This window comes from Pleurodeles waltl, chromosome 4_2 (assembly GCF_031143425.1).
Source record: "Pleurodeles waltl isolate 20211129_DDA chromosome 4_2, aPleWal1.hap1.20221129, whole genome shotgun sequence".
Lineage (NCBI taxonomy): Eukaryota > Metazoa > Chordata > Amphibia > Caudata > Salamandridae > Pleurodeles > Pleurodeles waltl.
In genome coordinates, this window is record NC_090443.1 from 258130089 (window position 1) to 258152255 (window position 22167).

Sequence of the window (22167 nt, forward strand, 5' to 3'; positions counted from 1 at the left end):
GTAATCACCAGAACAGAGTCATCCTTCAAGACGTGTCCAAATACCATGGGCTATTGGATCACTGGAGACTAATGCATCCAACCAATAAGGAGTACACGTTCCTATCGCAGGTACATAGGACCCAATGCCGCCCGGATTACTTTCTCGTGACACACAGTTTGGTGGCTAAGGTACAGGATTCTCGTATACTGGAGGGAAGCCTATCAGATTACTCCCGTATACTGTTGATAGTTACCACAGGACCCCTCAGAGCAGAACACAAATAGAAACACACATTACCACGTATGTGCGAGATAATAAAGATACGGTCTCCTCTCAAAGGTACCTGTGGGCATGGCAAAGCCGACAGATGATGAGAGATGCAGCACAGGCCAATAAACAATGCTTAACATGTCAAGTAGAACTAGAGCATAGTATTGCACGTCTCACCCAACTGTATATGGCGCAGCCAACTATGCCAAATCATCTCCAATTAGAAAAAGTTTGTATGGCCCTCAATGAGCTATACACTTCATGTCCTACCACGTATGCAAGGAAGGCACTAAGAAGGGGGAAAAAGCTGTCCGACTCTTAGTGGCTCAGCTTAGACAGAGAGAAGCAGCTCAGGCCATCCCCGCTATTGCATCTGCCAACGGGGAAGTCCTTACACGGCCGCAGGACACTGTGAATGAGTTTGCGGATGTTTACCAACGTCTATATACCCCGAAGGGAGCAGTCAATTCTGAGCGAGTGGACGACTTCCTGGATAAAGTACACCTCCCCTGCCTTTCAGCTGGGGGCCAAGCCCCAATAGATCGGGAATTAAGTAAGATTGAAATAGCACAAGCCATCTCTAACCTCCCTTATCATAAATCACCGGGAGAGTATGGATTTCCTGTGGAATTTTATAAATGAGCAGGTACGGAAGTGGTGAACTCTGTGTACGAAGCCTTCCCGGAGGCCGACTGGGAAGAGACACTAGGTGCAATCTTGAATCAGACAGTGATCGCAGTACTACCAGAACACCAGAGAGACCCTCTCTATTGTGCAATTATCGACCCATATCACTGTTGAACGGCGATATCAAAATTCTGGCCAGTGTCTTACCGGTGTGGTTGCGTAAAGTTATCTTAATACACCAAACACAGGCAGGCTTTGTCCCCGGATGCACCTCCAGAAATCACCTAGGAACTCTCTCCCATGTCCTATGGGAAGCCAGGGACATGACAGCTGAAGCTATAGCCTTATCTTTAGATGTGGAAAAAGCGTTTGACAGCGTAGACTGGTGATATTTGTTTACAACTTTGCGAAAATTTGGACTAGGTGAACAATTCAGAGCAAAAGTATGCCTACTATACGATAGCCCCTCAGCACGGGTTAATTGTTGGGGATTCCTCTCCAATCCTTTCTCCATTTGCAGGGGAATGAGACAGAGTTGCCCTCTCTCATTACTGCTTTTCCTCCTAGCCCTGGAACCGCTAGTGGCTGCCATACGTCAATCTGCACTACTGACTGGCATACGAATCCAAAGGGGCCTTTCCAAAATCTATTTGTATGCAGATGATATCCTACCCTCCCTGACAGATTGCGACCGTTCCCTCCTGGCGCTACTGGAGATTGTTGAAGACTTTTCAGGCATATCCAGATACCGAGTAAACTGGGACAAAAGCACTGCCTCTCTCCCTAATTACCACAAACGTGACAATACATAGATTCCCGTTCCGTTGAACACCACTCCGTCTTAAATACCTTGGGGTCCTTGTCAACAGAGGCCTGGAGAACATGGTGGCTCATACCTTGAGCAGCTCATTGCACGAATGAAGCTGGACTTTGAGAAATTGTCCCACCTGTGGGGCAAGGTGCACACAGTGAGGATGGTCACCTTGGCGCGCTTCATATACGTGCTGGGCATGCTTCCTATACAAGTGCCGCTCTCTACCTTACAATCCATTGATGCCGCAATCAGAGCCTTTGCATGGGGTACCTCTCGCTCTCTTTTATCCTCGGCGAAACTCATGGCAAGTCGCTCCTGTGGAGGTATGGGGCTACCATTGCTAGAACACTATGCCCTTGCTCTCCACCTTTCCCAGTTAGAGTACATGCTCCCTCGCACACTGAACCCACTGCAATGAGCCACAACGGAACGCCTACTGCTCTCACACCAAGGAGGACGTAGACGCCTATATGGTACTTATACTTTAAATGCCCGTTCCCCAACTCAGCTCACCAACCCTATGCTGAAAGCAATGCAAGTAGGCTGGCATAGAGCGCTTCGACTCTTTGGCGTAAAATCACTTTTTCATGCCCAAGCTCCAATTTGGGGAAATGAAGGCATAAGTATTGGAGGATGATCTCTATTTTGGGCGCAATGGAGTATGGCAGGCATAGAAACACTAGAACACCTCATTGAGAATGGCGAGCTGAAATCGAGACTTTGGCCTCCACCCCAATCATGCTTGGAGATATCGACAAATCAAACACTGCCTGCACAGCAGTATGGGAGTGACCCCATCGGTATTACAATCATCCCCTGTTGTTTTCTATCTCAAACTTTGGAAAATGCTGCAGAGGATAAGGCTACTCGTAGATGCAGAATGTTGGCGGTGCATGGAAACCAAATGCGATATGCGTCTTATCCTCTGTGAATGTCCATCGGTTCGACCCCTCTGGGATACAGTAGGCGCCAATCTTGCAATTTCAATGACACTACAGACACTGCTCTCCCTCTCACTTAAATTTATCCACGTCATGGAATAGCTTCCTGACCTAATCTGGCCACAACTACGTCTGTTACATGCGGCCCTGGTGACAGCCAAGATATGTGTGCTATGACATTGGAGATCCCCTACGCCCCCCACCCTGGAAGAATGGATGATAGCAATGTTCCAAACTACCGCCTTTGAACTCCCTATATACAATATGCAGGATCAAGCCACTCTTTTTCAGCAAGTGTGGGCACCCTTTCTTACTGACACGCCAGAATGAGCTCATTATTTACCTCCTAGCTTCCCTGTAAACCTCTCATGGTTACTGACATAAATCGCACTAAACCCCCCCATGTACCTATTCCGTTCTTCTCCCCTCCCATCCCCCCACCCACACTTGCCCATCCTAAGCAGGGCGCTGAGTGCCCTTCTTCGCCCTTCTTCGTCTTACCTTCATAACTTACATTCTCATCTCTTCACATCCTCGCTTGCTCACTCTTCCGTCCTCTTAACCCCTCCATTATACTAACATCTCTCCTCAACCCCTCATCCCCCCTCCCAATGTCTAACCTTATCTTAACCTAGCCCAATGTCAACTCTCACAGCTTTCCCGAATTCTTCTCACTCTCATCTCCCCTCCCCCCCACCAAAAAACTACCTACCGTATCTTACCTCTCTCAACAATCCAGCCATCTCTTCTCTGACCTACATGAAATCACGTTTGGGGATGACCACACTTCCCTCTTGTTCATAAAAAAATACTCATATCACTTCAATGATAATCTGCTCTGTTCCCTGCTTATTAAAGACACACTTCCCTAGATCAATATCATACTCAACATTCTTCGACCCTACTGTGCACTACACTAACATGCAATGTCTACTGCTGCAGAGTGAGTTTTCTTGTCACTGTTTATACTACTTGCCCAAGGGGTCGTGCCAAACATGCCCCCAACCCAAGTGGGATTGCTCTCCACAGCCCCTTTCCCTCTCTCCCCCATCATGATCAGTGAGAATTGCGTAAGTAACACCATAATTACCTCGGAAGTATGCTTCACTGTCCATCGGTAAACATACTCGCTCCTCCCTCCCTCACAGAAGCGAACAGACATCGATATGACAAAATACTGTCCCTACTTCTAGAACTTAAGGAAACCAAGGGGACAAAACCATTATCCGGCCAACCCCCCCAGATGTTGAAAGTGTCAATAGAAGGTAAAAAAGGAGTGTTGTATAAATCTCTGACTTATCGAAATGCAATAGGAAAAGGAGTTACATGAAAACCAAATATCTGTATCCTTTAGACAAGGTGCTTTGACCGCCACTGGCGGTAGCGGTGAGACCAGGTTTGCTATGTGAAGCAGGGCAGTGGGGCTCTGTGCAGCGTTGGCAGGTCATGGTACAGGCAAGCAGCATCGTAGGCTGCAACACAGTGGTTTCTCTTCTTGAACAGCACAGAACACACAGTTCCCAGTGTTGCAGGCAGATGAAGTCGAAGTCTTTGATATCACTGAGACTTCCAACAGGAGGCAAGCTCTACTCAAGCCCTTGGAGAACTCTCTCGAGCAGGATACACAGCAAAGTTCACCCTTTGCTCTCTTTTAAGGCAGAAGCTGCAACAGCAGGCCAACCCAGCAAAGCACAGTCACAGGCAAAGGGGCAGTACTCCTCCTCCAGCTCGTCAGCTGTTCTCCTTGGCAGAGGTTCCTTTTGATCCAGAAAGATTCTAAAAGTCTGGGGGTTTAGGTCCAGAGACCCCAAACTCCATATTTCGATCTGCTCTCAAAGGGAAACTGAACTTTAATGTTATTTAAAGGCAGCCCCCGTGTTAATCCATGAGAGAGATAGGCCTTGCAACAGTGAAAAACGAATTTGGCAGTATTTCACTGTTAGGACATGTAAAACACATCAGCGCATTTCCTACCTTCTAAATACACTGCACCCTGCACATGGGGCTACCTATGGTCTATCTTAGAGGTGCCTTGCATTTAGTAAAAGGGAAGGTTTAGACCTGGCAAGGGGGTACACTTGCCAGGTCGAATTGGCAGTTTAAAACTGCACACACAGACACTGCAGTGGCAGGTCTGAGATGTTCACAGGGCTACTCATATGGGTGGCACAATCAGTACTGCAGGCCCGCCAGCAGCATTTGATTTAGAGGCCGGGGAACCATTGGTGCACTTTACTAGGAACTTACCAGTAAATCAAATATGCCAAATCATGGATAACCTAATCACCAATACCATTTACATAGAGAGCAGTTGCACTTTAGCAATGATTAGCAGTGGTAAATTGTGCAGAGACAATAAACCAGCAAAAACAGAGTCCAGTATACCATAAAAACAGGGGGTCAGAAGGCAAAAAGACGGGGAGACACACCAAAAAGTTTTCTATAACAGACGTAGTGCAGCCATAACAAAAAATAAATCATCCTTTGACCATTTGAGTGACACACAAGAATATATTTTATATATCTTGAAAGAGAGATACTCCATCAGGTTCGGCAAGGAGATTGTAGTGGAGATATATAAATTTGCTTTGGTGCTTTTCTATTTATGCCCTGAGGAAGGTGGCGATGAGATCACTAACATACTAGAAAGCTAAAATCCACCGAAACGCGTATTGGCAATGAAGGACCAAAGTTGATAACGGAGTACTCAAGCTTGATGCATTCAGTGACACATCATTTTACCTGGACTCTTTCATCAACAGGCAACTTTGCTGTTGTTGAGAATTAGAAAGTGTTCATTTGATGAAGAATTGTAATAAATCTTGTATGGAGGATTTGTAACACTCAGAGACTTCAAATTATGGTTTAGGGATTTATTAGAAATTGGTGGAGGATAAATATGCGTGATTAGGGTGGACAACATATATGAAACCGCCACATACAAAGAAAGGATATTTATTTCTTTATACATATTTTCTTGTATCACAAATTGTATTGATATTTCATTTTTGTGATTATATTGAAGAAATTATTTGTGTTTGATATTGTATTGTTTGGTTTGGACTGTTTTATAATTTGTTATCAAGTGTTTGTTTTTTATATAGTTTGTTATATGTTGTCTTGTTTGTGTCTCTGTAAGTCTATGGTGTGTTGTGATCTATACATAAGATCTTCGGTGTTCATTATGTGTTAGATTTAGTCTGTGTAGTTTTATTTTGATATACAATAAAATATAGTTTTTCTAAACCTGATTTGTATTTTATAAAGGGTGTTTTCTTTTGTGACTTAGACTTGGCGTTGGTGTGTCAACAAAATTATGAACTACTCTCCTGTCTAACACCCGCCAATCGTATCAGGAGTCAGATTTTGTTGTGGTGTTTTGGGGAATTCAGCACTTGGTTTGATGGAAATTCGGACAGGCTCAACACCTTCAAATCAGTCCAATATGTTTCCTGGAAAATCCCCCACTTAAAATGTAACTTTCTCTTTCAAATCTGGAAGTAAATAACCAATTGCCGACGGAGTTAGCAATGTACGATGGGATCCATTATTAGTCAAATTAAAAGCAGCATCCTAATTATGTGTCTGCATCTCTATGCCTGCTAGTGTACACAAGATAATGCAGTTTCGCTTGCAAAGCAAATCGCTTCCTCAGAGGTTCCCTGGGCTGGAATCACATATTAAAAACTTATGTTTATCCTCAAAGGACCCAATTTCACTGAAATGTGTGCAGTTTCCTGAGTCGTCTTTTGTTTGTTTGCTACACCTTCAACTTGGACTATTTTTCCTGAGAGGAATAGGTTTGGGACTTCTACTGTTCTTAAAGTGGAATGGGAAGCACCATTGTCAACCAAAAATGACACATTAATCCACCTCACTATCTATGAATGGTCCACTCTGGTCTACCTCTAAGGCTGCACCAAGTATGCAGTACTCCTCCCCTCCCAGGCAGCGTCAGGCTGACTGATCTGAGCCATAGCTCTCATGAATTACAATTAGAGGAAATTGTTGCAAAGGATTATTAATATAAACCGCATTTGTATTAATTCTTGATGCCTGATTCAGATTTTATTGAGGCCCTGCAGTATTCTGCTGTGGAATTGGAGGTTATGGGACTTGCTTCACTAGAGTTTGGGGAAGATTAAAATTGTGACTCTTAGGTCTCTGTACATTCTGGATTTGCACTGAGTTAATTTTCTGAGAAGGCAGAGAACCTGAATTTTGGTACTGATAAGCTGGATTTAAATGACATTCCAGACTCCAATGTCCCAGCTTATTACAGATGTCACATGGGGCTGACCTTTTCAAACTATTGACATCCATTACCATATTAGGATCAATAGGGGCTTCTTGACCTTCTCCTCTGCATTGGATTAGGTCCTTGCTGATACACAACTTGCATGGTATCAACATTCCCTTACAAACAGCTGAACCTGATTAGTCCTTTGTGCTGCTTGTGTCTGATCAACCATCAACTTCTCTTTTACCTTTTTCTGTTAAATCTCAATCTCTTCACTACACTACTTAGTGTACCTCAAAAATTTGTCAACTGACTTATTCTGCCTGCAAATTAAATGCTGCCGAATCATCATGCTAATCTCAGGTCTCAATCCTGTCACAGTCCTTGACACAAAATGTCCCATATCTTTAGCTTCAAGCGTCTCCATTTCCACTATACCGCTTGAATGCTTGCAACAATCTCTCATAATAAGCATGGATCGACTCTTTTGGTTCCTGTGTTGTTCTGTCAGTCTTAACCCAATCTATATATTTGGGTGGTACCTTCACCTTCAAAAATGTCATAGCTTGTTGTACTTTTTCATTAAAAAAGGCGAGGGAACTTTCATCACTGCACTCCTAGGCAGTTCTGTCTCAGGCCACCGAACAGCTACCTTACATTCTGTCCACAAGTCACTCAGAACAACATTGTCAAACTAGGTGTTCAAATCGACCTACAACACCCATCTTCACAAATTGCTTAACTTGCTTGCACAGCCCCACTGGTTTCTATCTCAATTTTGGGAAATCGTTAGTAAATGATGCAAGATCACTTCTACTCCAGGGCATATATACATAACTTCCACCAGACACTTCTCCCAATGGGAACGTTGACACACAGTCATCTTCTGCTGCCAGAGGAGGTTTCTTGGGGGTTTATTTACATCTTTCTTTTTCACCCTTTTAGCTTCCCACTTATCCAATTTATCCCATTTCTGAACATTTTAAATTAATTCTCTAATCTAGGTTTTCATTCATGGAATTCTCATGTCAATAATGTCCCTCCCCTTTGTTAAAGCACACTTGATAACGCCTCTGTAAAGCTTTGACTTTATTCAAATCAACCTCATACCTTTGGCTCAATTCTGCTAATTTATCATGAACTTGTCATGCTCGCTTAGTGATATCCCCGCACATAATTACAAGTTCATCCTCATGATAAGTCTCTAACCACTCGAATCCCAGGTTCCCACTGATCATTTCATCCAATTCTAATTTAGGTTTTGTCACACACGCCATATTCTCCCGGGGGGGGTAAATGAATTGTTCCCTGGCTCAACTCCGTAATCAAACTTTCTCTGGGTTGAGTACTTAAATTAAAAATCTTCCTCCAGTCATCTAATTCCTTAGCACTGATAGCTCAAGTCACCAACTGGTTTCATTTCCCCATGCATCATTGTTGCAATTTAAAGGAGGTTCACATATAGGGGTTCCAGTGGTGTGCACGTTATGGTAAGTAACCACAGATGTGCATTGGAAATATTCAAGGTTGAATTTGCACTCGTCACACATGAAGTACTTGTGTGTCGGAACCAGGAGAACAAATTCTCAAAGTCCCAAAAAGTCTGCTCTAGTCAAAAGGTAAAGAGAATCTCGAACTGGCTGAAACACTCCAATCCCACTGAAACTCAGATAGTTGATGTAACTGTCATTAACTTCACATGGTTTGTACACAATTGTGAATGGTATCTTCTCATTAGATTTTCATCTCTTGGTCCAAGCATCAGGACAACCTCAGATCAGCCTCAGTATCCAGGAATCCGGGTGAGAGTTTTTCTTCACAACTCTTCATTAAGACTCCCTGTCCTTGGCAACCTGTCTTCCCATTCCCCTTTATCTACAAATAACAATACGTTTTTCATTAAGTGAAGACTTCTGCAGATGCACCTGCAAATAAAAAAATACAGTGAGAGCAAAACTTTCATGTGGAATATTATGCGTAGAAAAACATTACAGGCCTTAACTCCAGCCAACTTAAGATAGATCTCAATGCCCAATTAAATACATGGTTATATGTACATTTCACACATGTGCTCTAAATGGGGAATAGCTATGGAAATGTCAATTAACTAGGTTATCATATATTCATACATTGAATAATACTGCTCATGTGTGATTTGCATATGATCATTCTACATTTCTACATATCAGTGTACTTCAGTTCACGACTTCCAGCTCTCTTTGTTAGCATGAATATATTTAGGCACCCATTCCATATGTCATTGAATACATTTTATTTCCCCTTCTGGAACACGTAATGGCACAGTCAAGAAATGCTCTCTCAGTAACTACTCAAATTCTGTGTCAGTGTGTCCACAGACATTTTGACCACCAATGACATGTTCTTGGTACAGGGAGTGCAGAATTATTAGGCAAGTTGGATTTTTGAGGATTAATTTTATTATTGAACAACAACCATGTTCTCAATGAACCCAAAAAACTCATTAATATCAAAGCTGAATATTTTTGGAAGTAGTTTTTAGTTTGTTTTTAGTTTTAGCTATGTTAGGGGGATATCTGTGTGTGCAGGTGACTATTACTGTGCATAATTATTAGGCAACTTAACAAAAAAAAATATATACCCATTTCAATTATTTATTATTACCAGTGAAACCAATTTAACATCTCAACATTCACAAATATACATTTCTGACATTCAAAAACAAAACAAAAACAAATCAGTGACCAATATAGCCACCTTTCTTTGCAAGGACACTCAAAAGCCTGCCATCCATGGATTCTGTCAGTGTTTTGATCTGTTCACCATCAACATTGCGTGCAGCAGCAACCACAGCCTCCCAGACACTGTTCAGAGAGGTGTACTGTTTTCCCTCCTTGTAAATCTCACATTTGATGATGGACCACAGGTTCTCAATGGGGTTCAGATCAGGTGAACAAGGAGGCCATGTCATTAGATTTCCTTCTTTTATACCCTTTCTTGCCAGCCACGCTGTGGAGTACTTGGACGCGTGTGATGGAGCATTGTCCTGCATGAAAATCATGTTTTTCTTGAAGGATGCAGACTTCTTCCTGTACCGCTGCTTGAAGAAGGTGTCTTCCAGGAACTGGCAGTAGGACTGGGAGTTGAGCTTGACTCCATCCTCAACCCGAAAAGGCCCCACAAGCTCATCTTTGATGATACCAGCCCAAACCAGTATTCCACCTCCACCTTGCTGGCGTCTGAGTCGGACTGGAGCTCTCTGCCCTTTACCAATCCAGCCACGGGCCCATCCATCTGGCCCATCAAGACTCACTCTCATTTCATCAGTCCATAAAACCTTACAAAAATCAGTCTTGAGATATTTCTTGGCCCAGTCTTGACGTTTCGGCTTGTGTGTCTTGTTCAGTGGTGGTCGTCTTTCAGCCTTTCTTACCTTGGCCATGTCTCTGAGTATTGCACACCTTGTGCTTTTGGCCACTCCAGTGATGTTGCAGCTCTGAAATATGGCCAAACTGGTGGCAAGTGGCATTGTGGCAGCTGCACGCTTGACTTTTCTCAGTTCATGGGCAGTTATTTTGCGCCTTGGTTTTTTCCACACACTTCTTGCGACCCTGTTGACTATTTTGAATGAAACGCTTGATTGTTCGATGATCACGCTTCAGAAGCTTTGCAATTTTAAGAGTGCTGCATCCCTCTGCAAGATATCTCACTATTTTTGACTTTTCTGAGCCTGTCAAGTCCTTCTTTTGACCCATTTTGCCAAAGGAAAGGAAGTTGCCTAATAATTATGCACACCTGATATAGGGTGTTGATGTCATTAGACCACACCCCTTCTCATTACAGAGATGCACATCACCTAATATGCTTAATTGGTAGTAGGCTTTCGAGCCTATACAGCTTGGAGTAAGACAACATGCATAAAGAGGATGATGTGGTCAAAATACTCATTTGCCTAATAATTCTGCACTCCCTGTATATTTTTACTACAAATGGACATAATTACACAAAGTGATATGCTGAGTTTTATAAGGGAAAATATATTGTAAAACAGTCAAAACAACTAATAAGTCACAAACCAGCATGTTATGCCTCATTGTCAAATGTCAGAAGTTGCTAATTATTTTTAGGCTAATGCATTTGCTACCTGTGGTAAATGACATACTCTGTTTCGTCCTATTCATAATCGAGCCTAGTATAACATAGGGGGTCATTCTGACCCTGGCGGTAATTACCGCCATGGCGGAGGTCGGCGGTAGCACCGCCAACAGGCTGGCGGTGCACCGCTGGGCATTCTGACCGCGGCGGTTCAGCCGCGGGCAGAAACGGAAAGTCGGCGGTTCCCGCTGCCCTTGAGAATCCTCCATGGCGGCGGAGCGCGCTCCGCCGCCATGGGGATTCTGACACCCCCTACAGCCATCCTGTTACAGGATGGCGGTAGGGGGTGCCGCGGGGCCCCTGGCACCTTCCCACTCCGCCGGCTCCATTCTGAGCCGGCGTCCTCGTGGGAAGGGTGTTTCCTGGTGGGCTGGCGGGCGGACTTTCGGCGGTCGCCCGCCAGCCCAGTGGGAAACCCAGAATGACCGCTGCGGTCTTTTGACCGCGGTACGGTCTTCTGGCGGTTCCCGCTTGGCGGGCGGCTACCGCCGCCCACCAAGCTTAGAATCACCCCCATAATGTTTTTGAGAGTGTTCTAAAGACACACCACAGGCATGAACAGCTTTTGGAGGGAGACCATTGTACAGTTCAGTCCAAAGGGATGGAGAGAAGATTCAGGGACATGATCACTGATTTAAACAAATATAAAGTGTCACTTAGTACCAGTAGCATCGGTATAAGAGTTGACCTCTTTAATTCTGCCATTTATGGGCTGCGACCCAGATTTACCAATCTCTTGCTGCCAATTAAAACAAAAAAATGACATTACTTTACATGGGTCATGGTCTTTTATGGAATTATAAACATTCAGTTGAAGAAAGACTTTAAAAAATCACATTAATTTCTAATGTATAAAATAAATACGTTGGCCTGCTTGTGTACAACATGTGTATACAAGTATTCGATACCTATTCTGCTTCACGTGTGCATATTTTTATAAACTGCTAGTGTTTTAACTCATTATTCTTCTAAACCACCATGTGTTTTCTTGGTTAAGCTGGGCTGCAGGCATTCACGAGATTTCTGAAAACCGAGTTCAGTGAGGAGAACATCGAGTTCTGGTTGGCCTGTGAGGATTATAAGAAATGCTCGACTCCTGAGGAACTTTCATCCAAGGCAAAGACAATCTTTGAGACGTTCATTCGGAGAGAGGCACCAAAAGAGGTAGGGAGATCGGTGTTGGTAATCACTTGTATCGAATGAATCAATAAATAATTGTAAGTCTTTTGCAAAGTGCACTGCTGCACTGTTAGGGCATACTGGTGCTAAGGAAAAACCTAGGGCTATATCACTATAAGGACACCCCCATATGATGCACAGACAGTGTGCCTCCTGGCAGCCTCATTGCCTGTACCCTGCATCAATAATAGTGCAAAGGCAAAGTGGTTCCCTCTTGGAGCCGTGACCCCATGAAAATGAGGGAACCGCCTTGAGGATAGAGCCAGTGCTACATTTGCGCTGGCACAGTCACTATTACAGAAGGGGCCGAACAAGCATCTTTGGTACATTCTGTAATTCTAATGTGCCTCAGAGCACAGAAAGCAGGCACACATATCTTTTATTACCCCGGGACCACTTTATGTAATACAGCCCCAAGAGGTCAGGGGCCATATTAAGGAAAGAACTCCAGGTGTGCGACAGGCATGTACGCCCGCTTTATGCACCCCTGGGGCACTTTGATATTACAGAAGGGGCCACAGAAGCTTGTGCAGCCCTTCAGTAACACTGATAGCTCTGGTGCACATGTAGCAACATCAGTATCTCAAGAGGGCATTCCCTCATTTGCATGGGGGCATGCTCCATGCATATGAGGGCTTCTCTTTGCCTCTGCGTCCATGCCGTAGTGTGGCGGTGAGTGCAGAAGTAAACATGCCTTTGGGAGGCGGACTGAAAGTGTTCCCCAAAAAGGTGGCTCAGTTTCAGTTCACCTCCTAAAGGCAGCCCTCTGAAGGGGAGAAAGGGGATCCCCTAAATCCTCTACACATGCCGTTGCAGCCAGGGTGCAGTCACTCACTGCACCGCGCGCAAGGTGATCTCGCTCCCCTCTTAAAAGAGCAGATGGGTTCCTGTCTGCACAGTGAAAAATGGAGCAGCTTTGAAGCAGCCACTCTATATTTCCCTTGACTGTGCTGCCCCCATGGCAGCATGTGTTTGCGCTGCCCTGGGAGAAAGTTTATTCACTATAATATGGCACACTTTTTGTGTTTGGGCACGCTGCACCTATTTAAAGATGCATTGTAATGCAAATAGGGAAAGTGCACCTTATATGTAATATGGCACTAGCTGTCACTCTAACTTGATCACTGTTACATTATGCTCATTGGTAAATTATCAGTATACAGATATGTAATTATGTCATTAGTATTTGTATAGTGCACATCGCTTAGCACTGTGCAATATCTAAAATGTGGGTAGCTGAATGGGTATGTGTTTCTGTTTGAAATGTTCATGGTTGCCCACATCTGTACTTGGTAAAATGAGTGTGTTTTTTCAAGTTATTTCAGGAAATATGTTGAACTTTGCTAAAATGATGTGAAATTGTATTCTGTGAAACATTGTTGGCCATATCTCGTATGAAAATTGCATGCACTGGCAAAAGCCACATAAGATACTGGCAGTAGACTTGTTCTAGGAGAAAATGACTCCTAGATGCACGTTTCAACTACGAACACTGTCGATGGGCAAAAAAAAAACATGAAATTAAATGTTATGAAAAAAGGAAAAATGTCGCAGATTTTATATAATGGCAATTCACAAATCATGAAATATTATGCCCACATAACATGAATCCTGCACAGTCTTGTCTAGACCAAACATTTGCATACCAATCTAGGAAACAAAGTTTAGTCTGAGGATGTAGCTTTTGTATTGGATTTGTGTGGAATGTTTTTTGGTCATGTTGTCAGGGGTCGTCTTAATGAGTGGGACTCAAAGGAGGGGTCTAGTTGATTATGAGATTTCCCAACAATTACACAATCACCTGAAGTATTGAACTAGAAAAGATGCTGCAGAGAGTATGGAAGGTTGGAACTGGTGAGAAGAATATTGAGTAGAGAGTTAGGGAGTGCATTAGGGGCTAGAAGGGAGAGTGCATAATATTCTGAAAAGAGAACAGTCTTAAATGCTTGGATAGGTTTGGAGTCCTTCAAATCCATCAACACATTTTGGTCTCTGTGTTTTGAATGAACTGATGAAAGAAGACAATAGATTGGGGAATTAATCTCATGCAATGGTAATTGTTTCAATTGCACATTCCACGCCCCAAGGCAGAAAGCTTAGGAGACTGAGGGACATATTTATACTTTTTGGTGCAAAACTGCACTAACGCAGTTTTGCACCAAAAAGTTTAGCAGCGGCTTGCGCCATTCATGAGCATCAGTTGGGCGGCATATTTATGGAATGGCACAAGCCGGTGCAAAGGGTGGGCTAGCATTAAAAAAAAGACGTTAGCCGGGTGGGGCTGGCGGTATGGAAGAAGGGGGTTTTACACCAAAAAATTACATTAGGTTGATTAGAGTAAAAAAGATTACTCCAACCAGCCTAGCGTCATTTTCTGACGCAAAACCATCCATACCACATTACTCCTGTCTTAAAAGACAAGAGTCATTCCCACCAACCCAATGGCCAGCACAGGAGACCAGTGTCTCCTGGGCATGGCCATTGCACCCTGTGCAATGCAGGGGGCCCCAAGTTGGGCCCCGATGGCACTTTAATTATAAAAAAAACAATTACTTACCCATACTTACCCTACTTACCTGGGATGGGGTCCCCCATCCTCTGGTGTCCCTTTGGTGTGGGTGTTCCTGGGGCTTTAGGAGGCACCTTTTGACCCATTCCATGGTGTTTAACCATGAAAATGGGTCCACAGGTCCCTTAACGCCTGGTCTGACCCACGCATTAAATAATGATGCAAAGCAAGCTCTGCACCATTATTTAGCCCCTCTCCCCACCCATGCGTCATTTTAGCACCTAGAGATAAATATGGGGCTATAGGGACAGCACCATTTTTTAGGTGGGAACTCCTACCTTGCATCTCATTGACGCAAGGTAGGTTCATGCATCTGAAAAATGGTGCAAACTCCAATATTTTGACATTAGACGGGTCTAACATGAAAATATAAAAATGGAGTTAGTTTTACGCTGAATTTGCATTAAAAAAATTATGCAAATTCAGCGCAAAGTTTCTCATGTAGATATCTGTGTATAATATGTATTTCCTATAGCATGAACCTAACTCTAAGAAGTAGCTTGACGCTTTACAGATAGTATAATAATGGCACCAGAACAACTCAACCTTGAGAGGATTTCCATATTGTAATATGTGTTTCCAGTTTTGATTAAATTGCATCCCTGCTTCAGACCTCCTCTTAAAAATAGAAGCTCTAACAATCATCAAACAATTGGTATTTTACCCCCATCTAATTTCACACAAATAACTTGATATTGTGCAACTATGAGTCTCTCTTAACACAGCTGACAGAAACGTGAATTAGTAAATAGTTCTTCTCTCAGAAAAGGTAATAGGTACACTTTTAAATTTTTAAAAGCTTCATTGAGAAAAAATATATACAAAACAATCATCGAAACAATCAACTGCAACAAAGAATATTTCTCATTGCAAACAAGAGTAATCCAATAATACATAGAAGGCTATTTAGAAATGCATTTATAAAAAAGAATAACAACAAATCTGACAGGCAAAGTAAAGAATATTTTGAGTGATGTTTGTGTTTTTGGGTAGGGGTGGAAAGAGGATATATATATTTGAATAACCAATAGGTATTATTATCTATGTGGTCAGTCAAAATTACAATAGGAAGATAACAAGTAGTATTTGCAATGAAATATGAGTAATGTAATGAAAAAATAATGTATATAAAAATATTAGCAGTGGCATGTGAAGAATTAAAGAGGTTTTAAAGTAGCTGGATTTGCAGCAGATAAAGTGCTAACTGTGTTTAAATATGTAGTAAGAGATTGCCAAATAAGGCTGGAAATTCTATACGCTCTTTCTATCCGATGATGATGGCAAACAGCATACAACCAAGCTTTAGCAAGATCTTGGATGTATCTTTCCAATTTATAGTAATTTGTTGTTCGAGTTGGAACATGACCAACATGTGGCATTGGATTTGAAGAGATACTAGAGATAGGAAGTGGGATAAAGTGGTCTAAATAAAATAAAGTGATTGAGTAATAGTAGCAGTTGTAGAGGTTTTATGGAGAATAAACCCAGATTGCCTATGAGCATCCTAAATCGACTTCCCATAGAAGTTCTATAGGGGATTTAGGTTGAGAAGGTGGGCCAGTTATTAGTGATTTGAATATAAGTGATGATTTTGGAAAAGTAGATAACACTTGACGTAATGGAGGCTACATCAGAACAGCAGAATTGCTACCAGGTAAAGCGATAAGAATATCTTACAAAATATTGGTGAGAAGGGAGAATTCAAAACAAAAGGAGGAAAGACAGTGACATTTTAGCTGAAACTGAGAAAAGATATCCAACCCAAATGATGCCCTCAATCTTGCAAGCTCTCCAAAAGATGGGTCTGTTACGAAATCTAATGAGATGATTTTACAAGATGGACATATGAAGAAAACTCTTAAGAGTAAAATAAGGTGAAAAAATACAGAAAGGTAGTAAACGAGGTAGGTGTTTGAAAACTGGGGTGGATAAAAATTCAGGAGTTGATAAATGAGAGAGATATTCTTGAAAAGAGAAAGGAAAAAAAAAAGATTTTTCTATTTCAATGAGGGGAAGCAGAATGTTGCGATTTTAATAACCAAAATGAAGCCTGACAAAGCCCAAAATGTGTCTGATATTGTTGAAGTTGGCAAAATTGACCCCTCCTTCAGCTTTGAATTTTTTGAGATGGGATAAGGCAGTCCGAGAATTTTTTTTTGTTCCATAAGAATTTAGTGAAAAAAGAATCAATTTTCTTGAAGTAGAATTGGGGCATATGAACAGGAATCATAGATAAAGATTAAAGAACAATGGGGTATATCATCATCTTAATTGAATCAAGATGACCCCGCCATGAGAGAAACAGAGGTGACCAAGTTGTAAGTAAGGGTTTGATTCTGAGAAGAAGGTCTTTAACATTTAAGGATACAGAGGTAGTGCTAGAGCTAGATAACCATATTTTTAGATATTTAATTTTAGTAGGTGTCCAAGCAACACCAGAGGAGGAGAATGAGTGTTTAATACAAAATTTAATTTATAACTGGAAACTTAGGAAAAAATGAGATTTTCTTGAGATAAGGCTAACAAAGAAGTTTTGAGATTAGATAGAAAAAAAGAATATTGTCAGCATAGGCCACATTCTTTATATGATGAGTAACATATTGAAAGCTAGAGGTAGAAGAATTTAATTTGATTCTAGTGAGTAATGATTCTAAAGGAAGCATGAAAAATAATGTGGATAAGGGACATCCTTGGCACCCCTCGATGAAGAGAGAAATATTGTGAAGGTTTACCGTTATTTAATATTGAGGCCATTGGAGAATATTAAAGAGTAGAAATTAATGAAATTATATTTGGGTTAACACCATGCCAATGTAGAGCTCTAAAATACCTGGCCAGTTAAGTGTATCAAAGGTCTTTGTATCTGGGAAGGAAAGCAAAGAAAGAGTAGCTTGCAGATATGTCTGGGTCATTTCAGGGGTATAAAATGATTGGTAAAAATTAACTAATTCTTCAAGGATATTTGAATTGTGACTGTGACCCACCTATAGAGGATTGAAAAGAATTAATTTTTGTGACAAATCTTCCTAACTTTAATATAGTAAGCCAGAACTTTGCCAATTTATTATGACCCCCGTTATGTCTACAACTACTTTTTAGCTGTATAGTCAGAAGAAATTTTGTTAAAGTGAATTTTGGCAGCTAATAAATTTGTCAAAGTATTTTTAGATTATGAAGAATAAAAGTGAATATCTGATAACATGGAGGAACTTAAGGTGAGGAAGAATTTATTTTGTTTTTGCAACATAAAGCCCCAGCTGTGGCTTTAAATCTATCCTAGAGGAGATGAGGGTGTTCAAGGGAATATTCATGTCTGGAGAAGAAGTAATTGGCAAAGGCTGAAAATGAGGCTGAGATTTTTGTGTCAGAGAGCAAAGAATTGCTAAACTTTCATCTACTGGTGGTGTCTGTGAGAGGAGTAAATCAAAATCTGCTATAACAGGTGTCTGGGTTGAAAGTAAAATGGGTTAAATCTCTGCTTTAAGGAGGGTATGAGACAGAGATATACTCACAAATCTATGATCCAATCTAGTGAGAGAGTTATGCACACTGGGGACAAAATGGTATTATTTTGTGATGTAGGGTGAACTAATCTCCATGTGTCAACCAAAGCTCTGTCAGAGATAAATGACCAAAATTGTGTGTGTATTTTGTGTGGTGTTCATTGGACTGTGGATTGTTGTAGGGTGCTAAGTTCTAGTTGCAGTACCCACCCACAGGTTTTGCTTGAGTTTTCAATGCAAATGTGACTGAAGTGCACTGGGTTCCTGCAAATCAGGTCCCCAGTGTCAGTGTTCCTTCCCAAAACAAGACATCTGGTCACTTGATCCCCAAGTGACCAGGCCCTTCAGCTCCTCCAAAAGTCCCTTCTAAATGGTACCCCTGCTACCTAGGGCATGGTTACTGAAGAGAGCCCCTCAGAGCTGCAGCACAATTTGTGCCACTCTGAGGGACCCAGCATATGCAGACTGCATTTGAGGCTGCGTGACAAGGTGCTTTCAAAATTTAAAGCATGACAGGACACACACGTGTGTGCCATGTCCCTAAATCACTGCTTGTAATATCTGTAAGTCACCCCTACAGCAGGCATTCAGTCCTAAGACAGGGAGCATTATTTTCTAAGTGGGGGCATACATGCAGGAGCAAATATGCCCCTACTATGTCTTTGTCAATTCTTAGACATAGTAAGTGTGCAGGGATGCCATTTTAAAAACATGTGCTGGGCACTGATCACTACGAGTTCCCGAGCTACCTGATGCCGTCTTTGAACCTAGGGATTTTTGGTATCAAATATCCCATATTAATAAACCCTCATAGATTCCAGGGATGGATTTACTAATACAAGCACCCAGAGGGCACCTTAGAGGTGCCCCCTGAAAAACCTACCAACTGCTGGTCAGCTCACTGACCGATATTGGCCAGCCTGCAACCAACGGATGAGAATCTGACCTCTGAGGGGGAGAGCCTCCACTCTCAAGAGGTCAGAAACAAATGCCTGTCCAGGCTGGGGTGTTAGCTACCTCTCCCCACAGGACAACCTGCATTACAAGGAAGGAGCTTCAAAGAACCCCATTGTCTTTGGTTTTGCAGATTTGGCATTCAACAGAGGAAGATGCTAACCCCCCTGCCCCAGGACCCATCTGGCATGAAGATAGGTGGGAAAATTAGCCATGCAGAAGGCATCTCAAACTGCCAGACTCGGAACACCCCCAGGGAGGCCAGCCTGAAGTGTACGCGACTTTGGAAATTCTTTCATCTTACATGTGGTGGAATTTTGGAACTTTAAACAAGGTGATGCCCACTCTCCACAGGAAGTGGTCATCCAGAGTTGTAGTGACCCCAAGGGTCAGTAGCCCAATGGCTACTACCCTTCACTCCCCTTAACTTCCCTTAAATTAAGTATTTAGTCGACCCGCTGATACCAGATCCTCAGGTCTTCACTGGACCCATGTTAGAAATGGGGTCTTTGGTTGGCAATCAGGTTACCCCCTGACCAAGCAAGTAACCTCACTCTAGTCAGTGTAAGTCACACACAACCCAAATTATCCTGTGCCCACTCTCTGGTAGCTTGGCACTCAGCAGTCAGGCTTAACTTAGAAGGCAATGTGTAAAGTATTTGTGCAATAAATCATACAATAACACCATATAGCACCACAAAAATACACCACACAGTGTTTAGAAAAATATATCAAATGTATCTGGATTAATGCAGGTCAAAACGATTAAAGATGCAATAAGTAAATGTTGAGATATCACTGAAAAATGATATAAAGTGTCTTTTAAAAGCAAAGTCTCTTTCAAGCACAAAGTACCTGGTTTGTGTGAAAAATCTCCACAAAGAACTGCAGAGGAGGAGAAGCGTGGAAACAAAGGGGTGTTCATCAATTTCTCAGGCCGCACACAGCAATGCATCATTTAGTTTTCATGCAGGTACGGCTCTGCGTCAATTTCCGGTGCTCGTCGTGGATCCTCTTAGGGTTGAAGGGTTTTCAGATGCTCCGGGGACGGTGCATGGATTTCCTGCGCTGGCAGGATGAAGTCACAGGAGCTGCGTCAATCCTGTGGGCGTTGTGTTGAATTTTCTACCGCATGGCAGGCGCTGCGTCGATTCCTCTCTGGAAGTCGGGCTGCATCGTTCCAGGTCGGCTGTGCGTCAATCCAGAGGGCTGTGCGTCGAATTTCCGGTCACTACGCTGCATCGATCTTCTCATTGGGACGTCAGGCTGCGTCGTTCCGGTTCAGCATGCAGTGAAATTTTCACTGCGGTGCAGGCTGTGCATTGAATTTCACCGCACAAGGAGTCCTTCTTGAGGAGATGAAGTCTTTTTGGTCCTGAGTCTTCAGGGAACAGGAGGCAAGCTCTATCCAAGCCCTTGGAGAGCACTTCTTCACCTCAGCCAGAGAGCAGCAAGGCAGCTGGGCAACAGCAAGGCAGCAGTCCTTCACGGAAAGCAGTCATGTGAGTCCTTTGGGCAGCCAGGCAGCTCTTCTTGGCAGGATGCAGGTTCTGGTTGCAAGTTTCTTCTCCAGGAAGTGTCTGAGTTGGTAGGGGCAGAGGCCCTGTTTACATACCCAAATGTGCCTTTGATGTTGGGGAGACTTCAAAGAGTGGCTTAGAAGTGAACCAGGCCCCCTTTCAGTTCATTCCTGGTAGCCAGGGTCCCAGTAGTGGATGTGGCAGTCCTTTGTGTGAGGGCAGGCTCTCCACCCTCCCAGCCCAGGAAGACCCATTCAAAATGCAGATGTATGCAAATGAGGCTGAGTATCCTGTGTTTGGGGTGTGTCTGAGTGAATGCACAAGGAGCTGTCAACCAAACCCAGCCAGACGTGGTTTGTAAGGCACAGGAAGACTTAAGTGCAGAGAAATGCTCACTTTCTAAAAGTGGTATTTCTAAAATAGTGAGATTAAATCCAACTTCACCGGTCAGCAGGATTTTATATCACCATTCTGTCCATACTAAATATGACCTTCCTACTCCTTTCAGATCAGCAGCTATCACTCAAACAATGTATGAGGGCAGCCCCAATGTTAGCCTATGAAGAGAGCAGGCCTCACAGCAGTGTAGAAATGAATTTAGGAGTTTTACACTACCAGGACATGTAAATTACCCAGATACCTGTCCCGTTTTAGGCTTGGCAAGTACTTTTACATCCCACATCGAATTGGCAGTGAAACTCCACACACAGGTTTTTCAATGGCAGGCCTGAGACAAGGTTAAAGGGGCTACTGATGTGGGTGGCACAATCAGTGCTGCAGGCCAACTAGTAGCATGTAATCTACAGGCCCTGGGCACATATAGTAGACTGTACTAGGGACTTATAAGTAAATTAAATAGTCCAATTGGGTATGATCCAAAGTTACCATGTTTAAAGGGAGAGAACATATGCACTTTAGCAGTGATTAGCAGTGGTAGAGTGCGCAAAGACTGAAGACCAGCAAAAACAGTATCTAAAAAGTAAAGGGAGGCATGCAAAATGTTAGGGGTGACCACCCTAAGGCTGTCAGGTCTAACATGTGTCCCCCCCAGGTGAAAGTTGGGAGAGCTACTCAACCTCCTGGGAGCTCTCATCGCTAATGCGGAAGTATCTGGAGAGACCATCAGCGTTGGCGTGTTCAATCCCCTGGCGATGCTCCCCCGTAAAGTCCATCCCCTGTAGGGAAATGGACCACCTCAATAGTTTAGGATTCTCACCCCTCATCTGCATGAGCCATCTGAGGGGCCTGTGGTCTGTCTGAACCCAGAAGTGAGTCCCAAACAGGTGTTGTCTCAGCTTCTTCAGTGCCCAGACCACAGCAAATGCTTCTCTCTCAATAGCACTCTACCTCTGTTCCTGTAGTAAACGTCTTCTGCTAATAAAGATTACTGGTTGGTCTGAGCCCTCCTCATTTAACTGAGCAAGAACAGCCCCT

General features: G+C 42.9%; 1 protein-coding gene across 1 annotated transcript in view; it reads left to right on the forward strand.

Annotated features, from left to right (window-relative positions):
• RGS18 (regulator of G protein signaling 18) overlaps nt 1–22167 on the forward strand; it is a 238137-nt gene that overhangs the window by 187456 nt on the left and 28514 nt on the right. The window contains exon 4 of the mRNA XM_069231093.1: nt 12006–12172. Coding sequence (XP_069087194.1) covers nt 12006–12172 — 167 coding nt within the window. The remainder of the gene's footprint in view (nt 1–12005; nt 12173–22167) is intronic.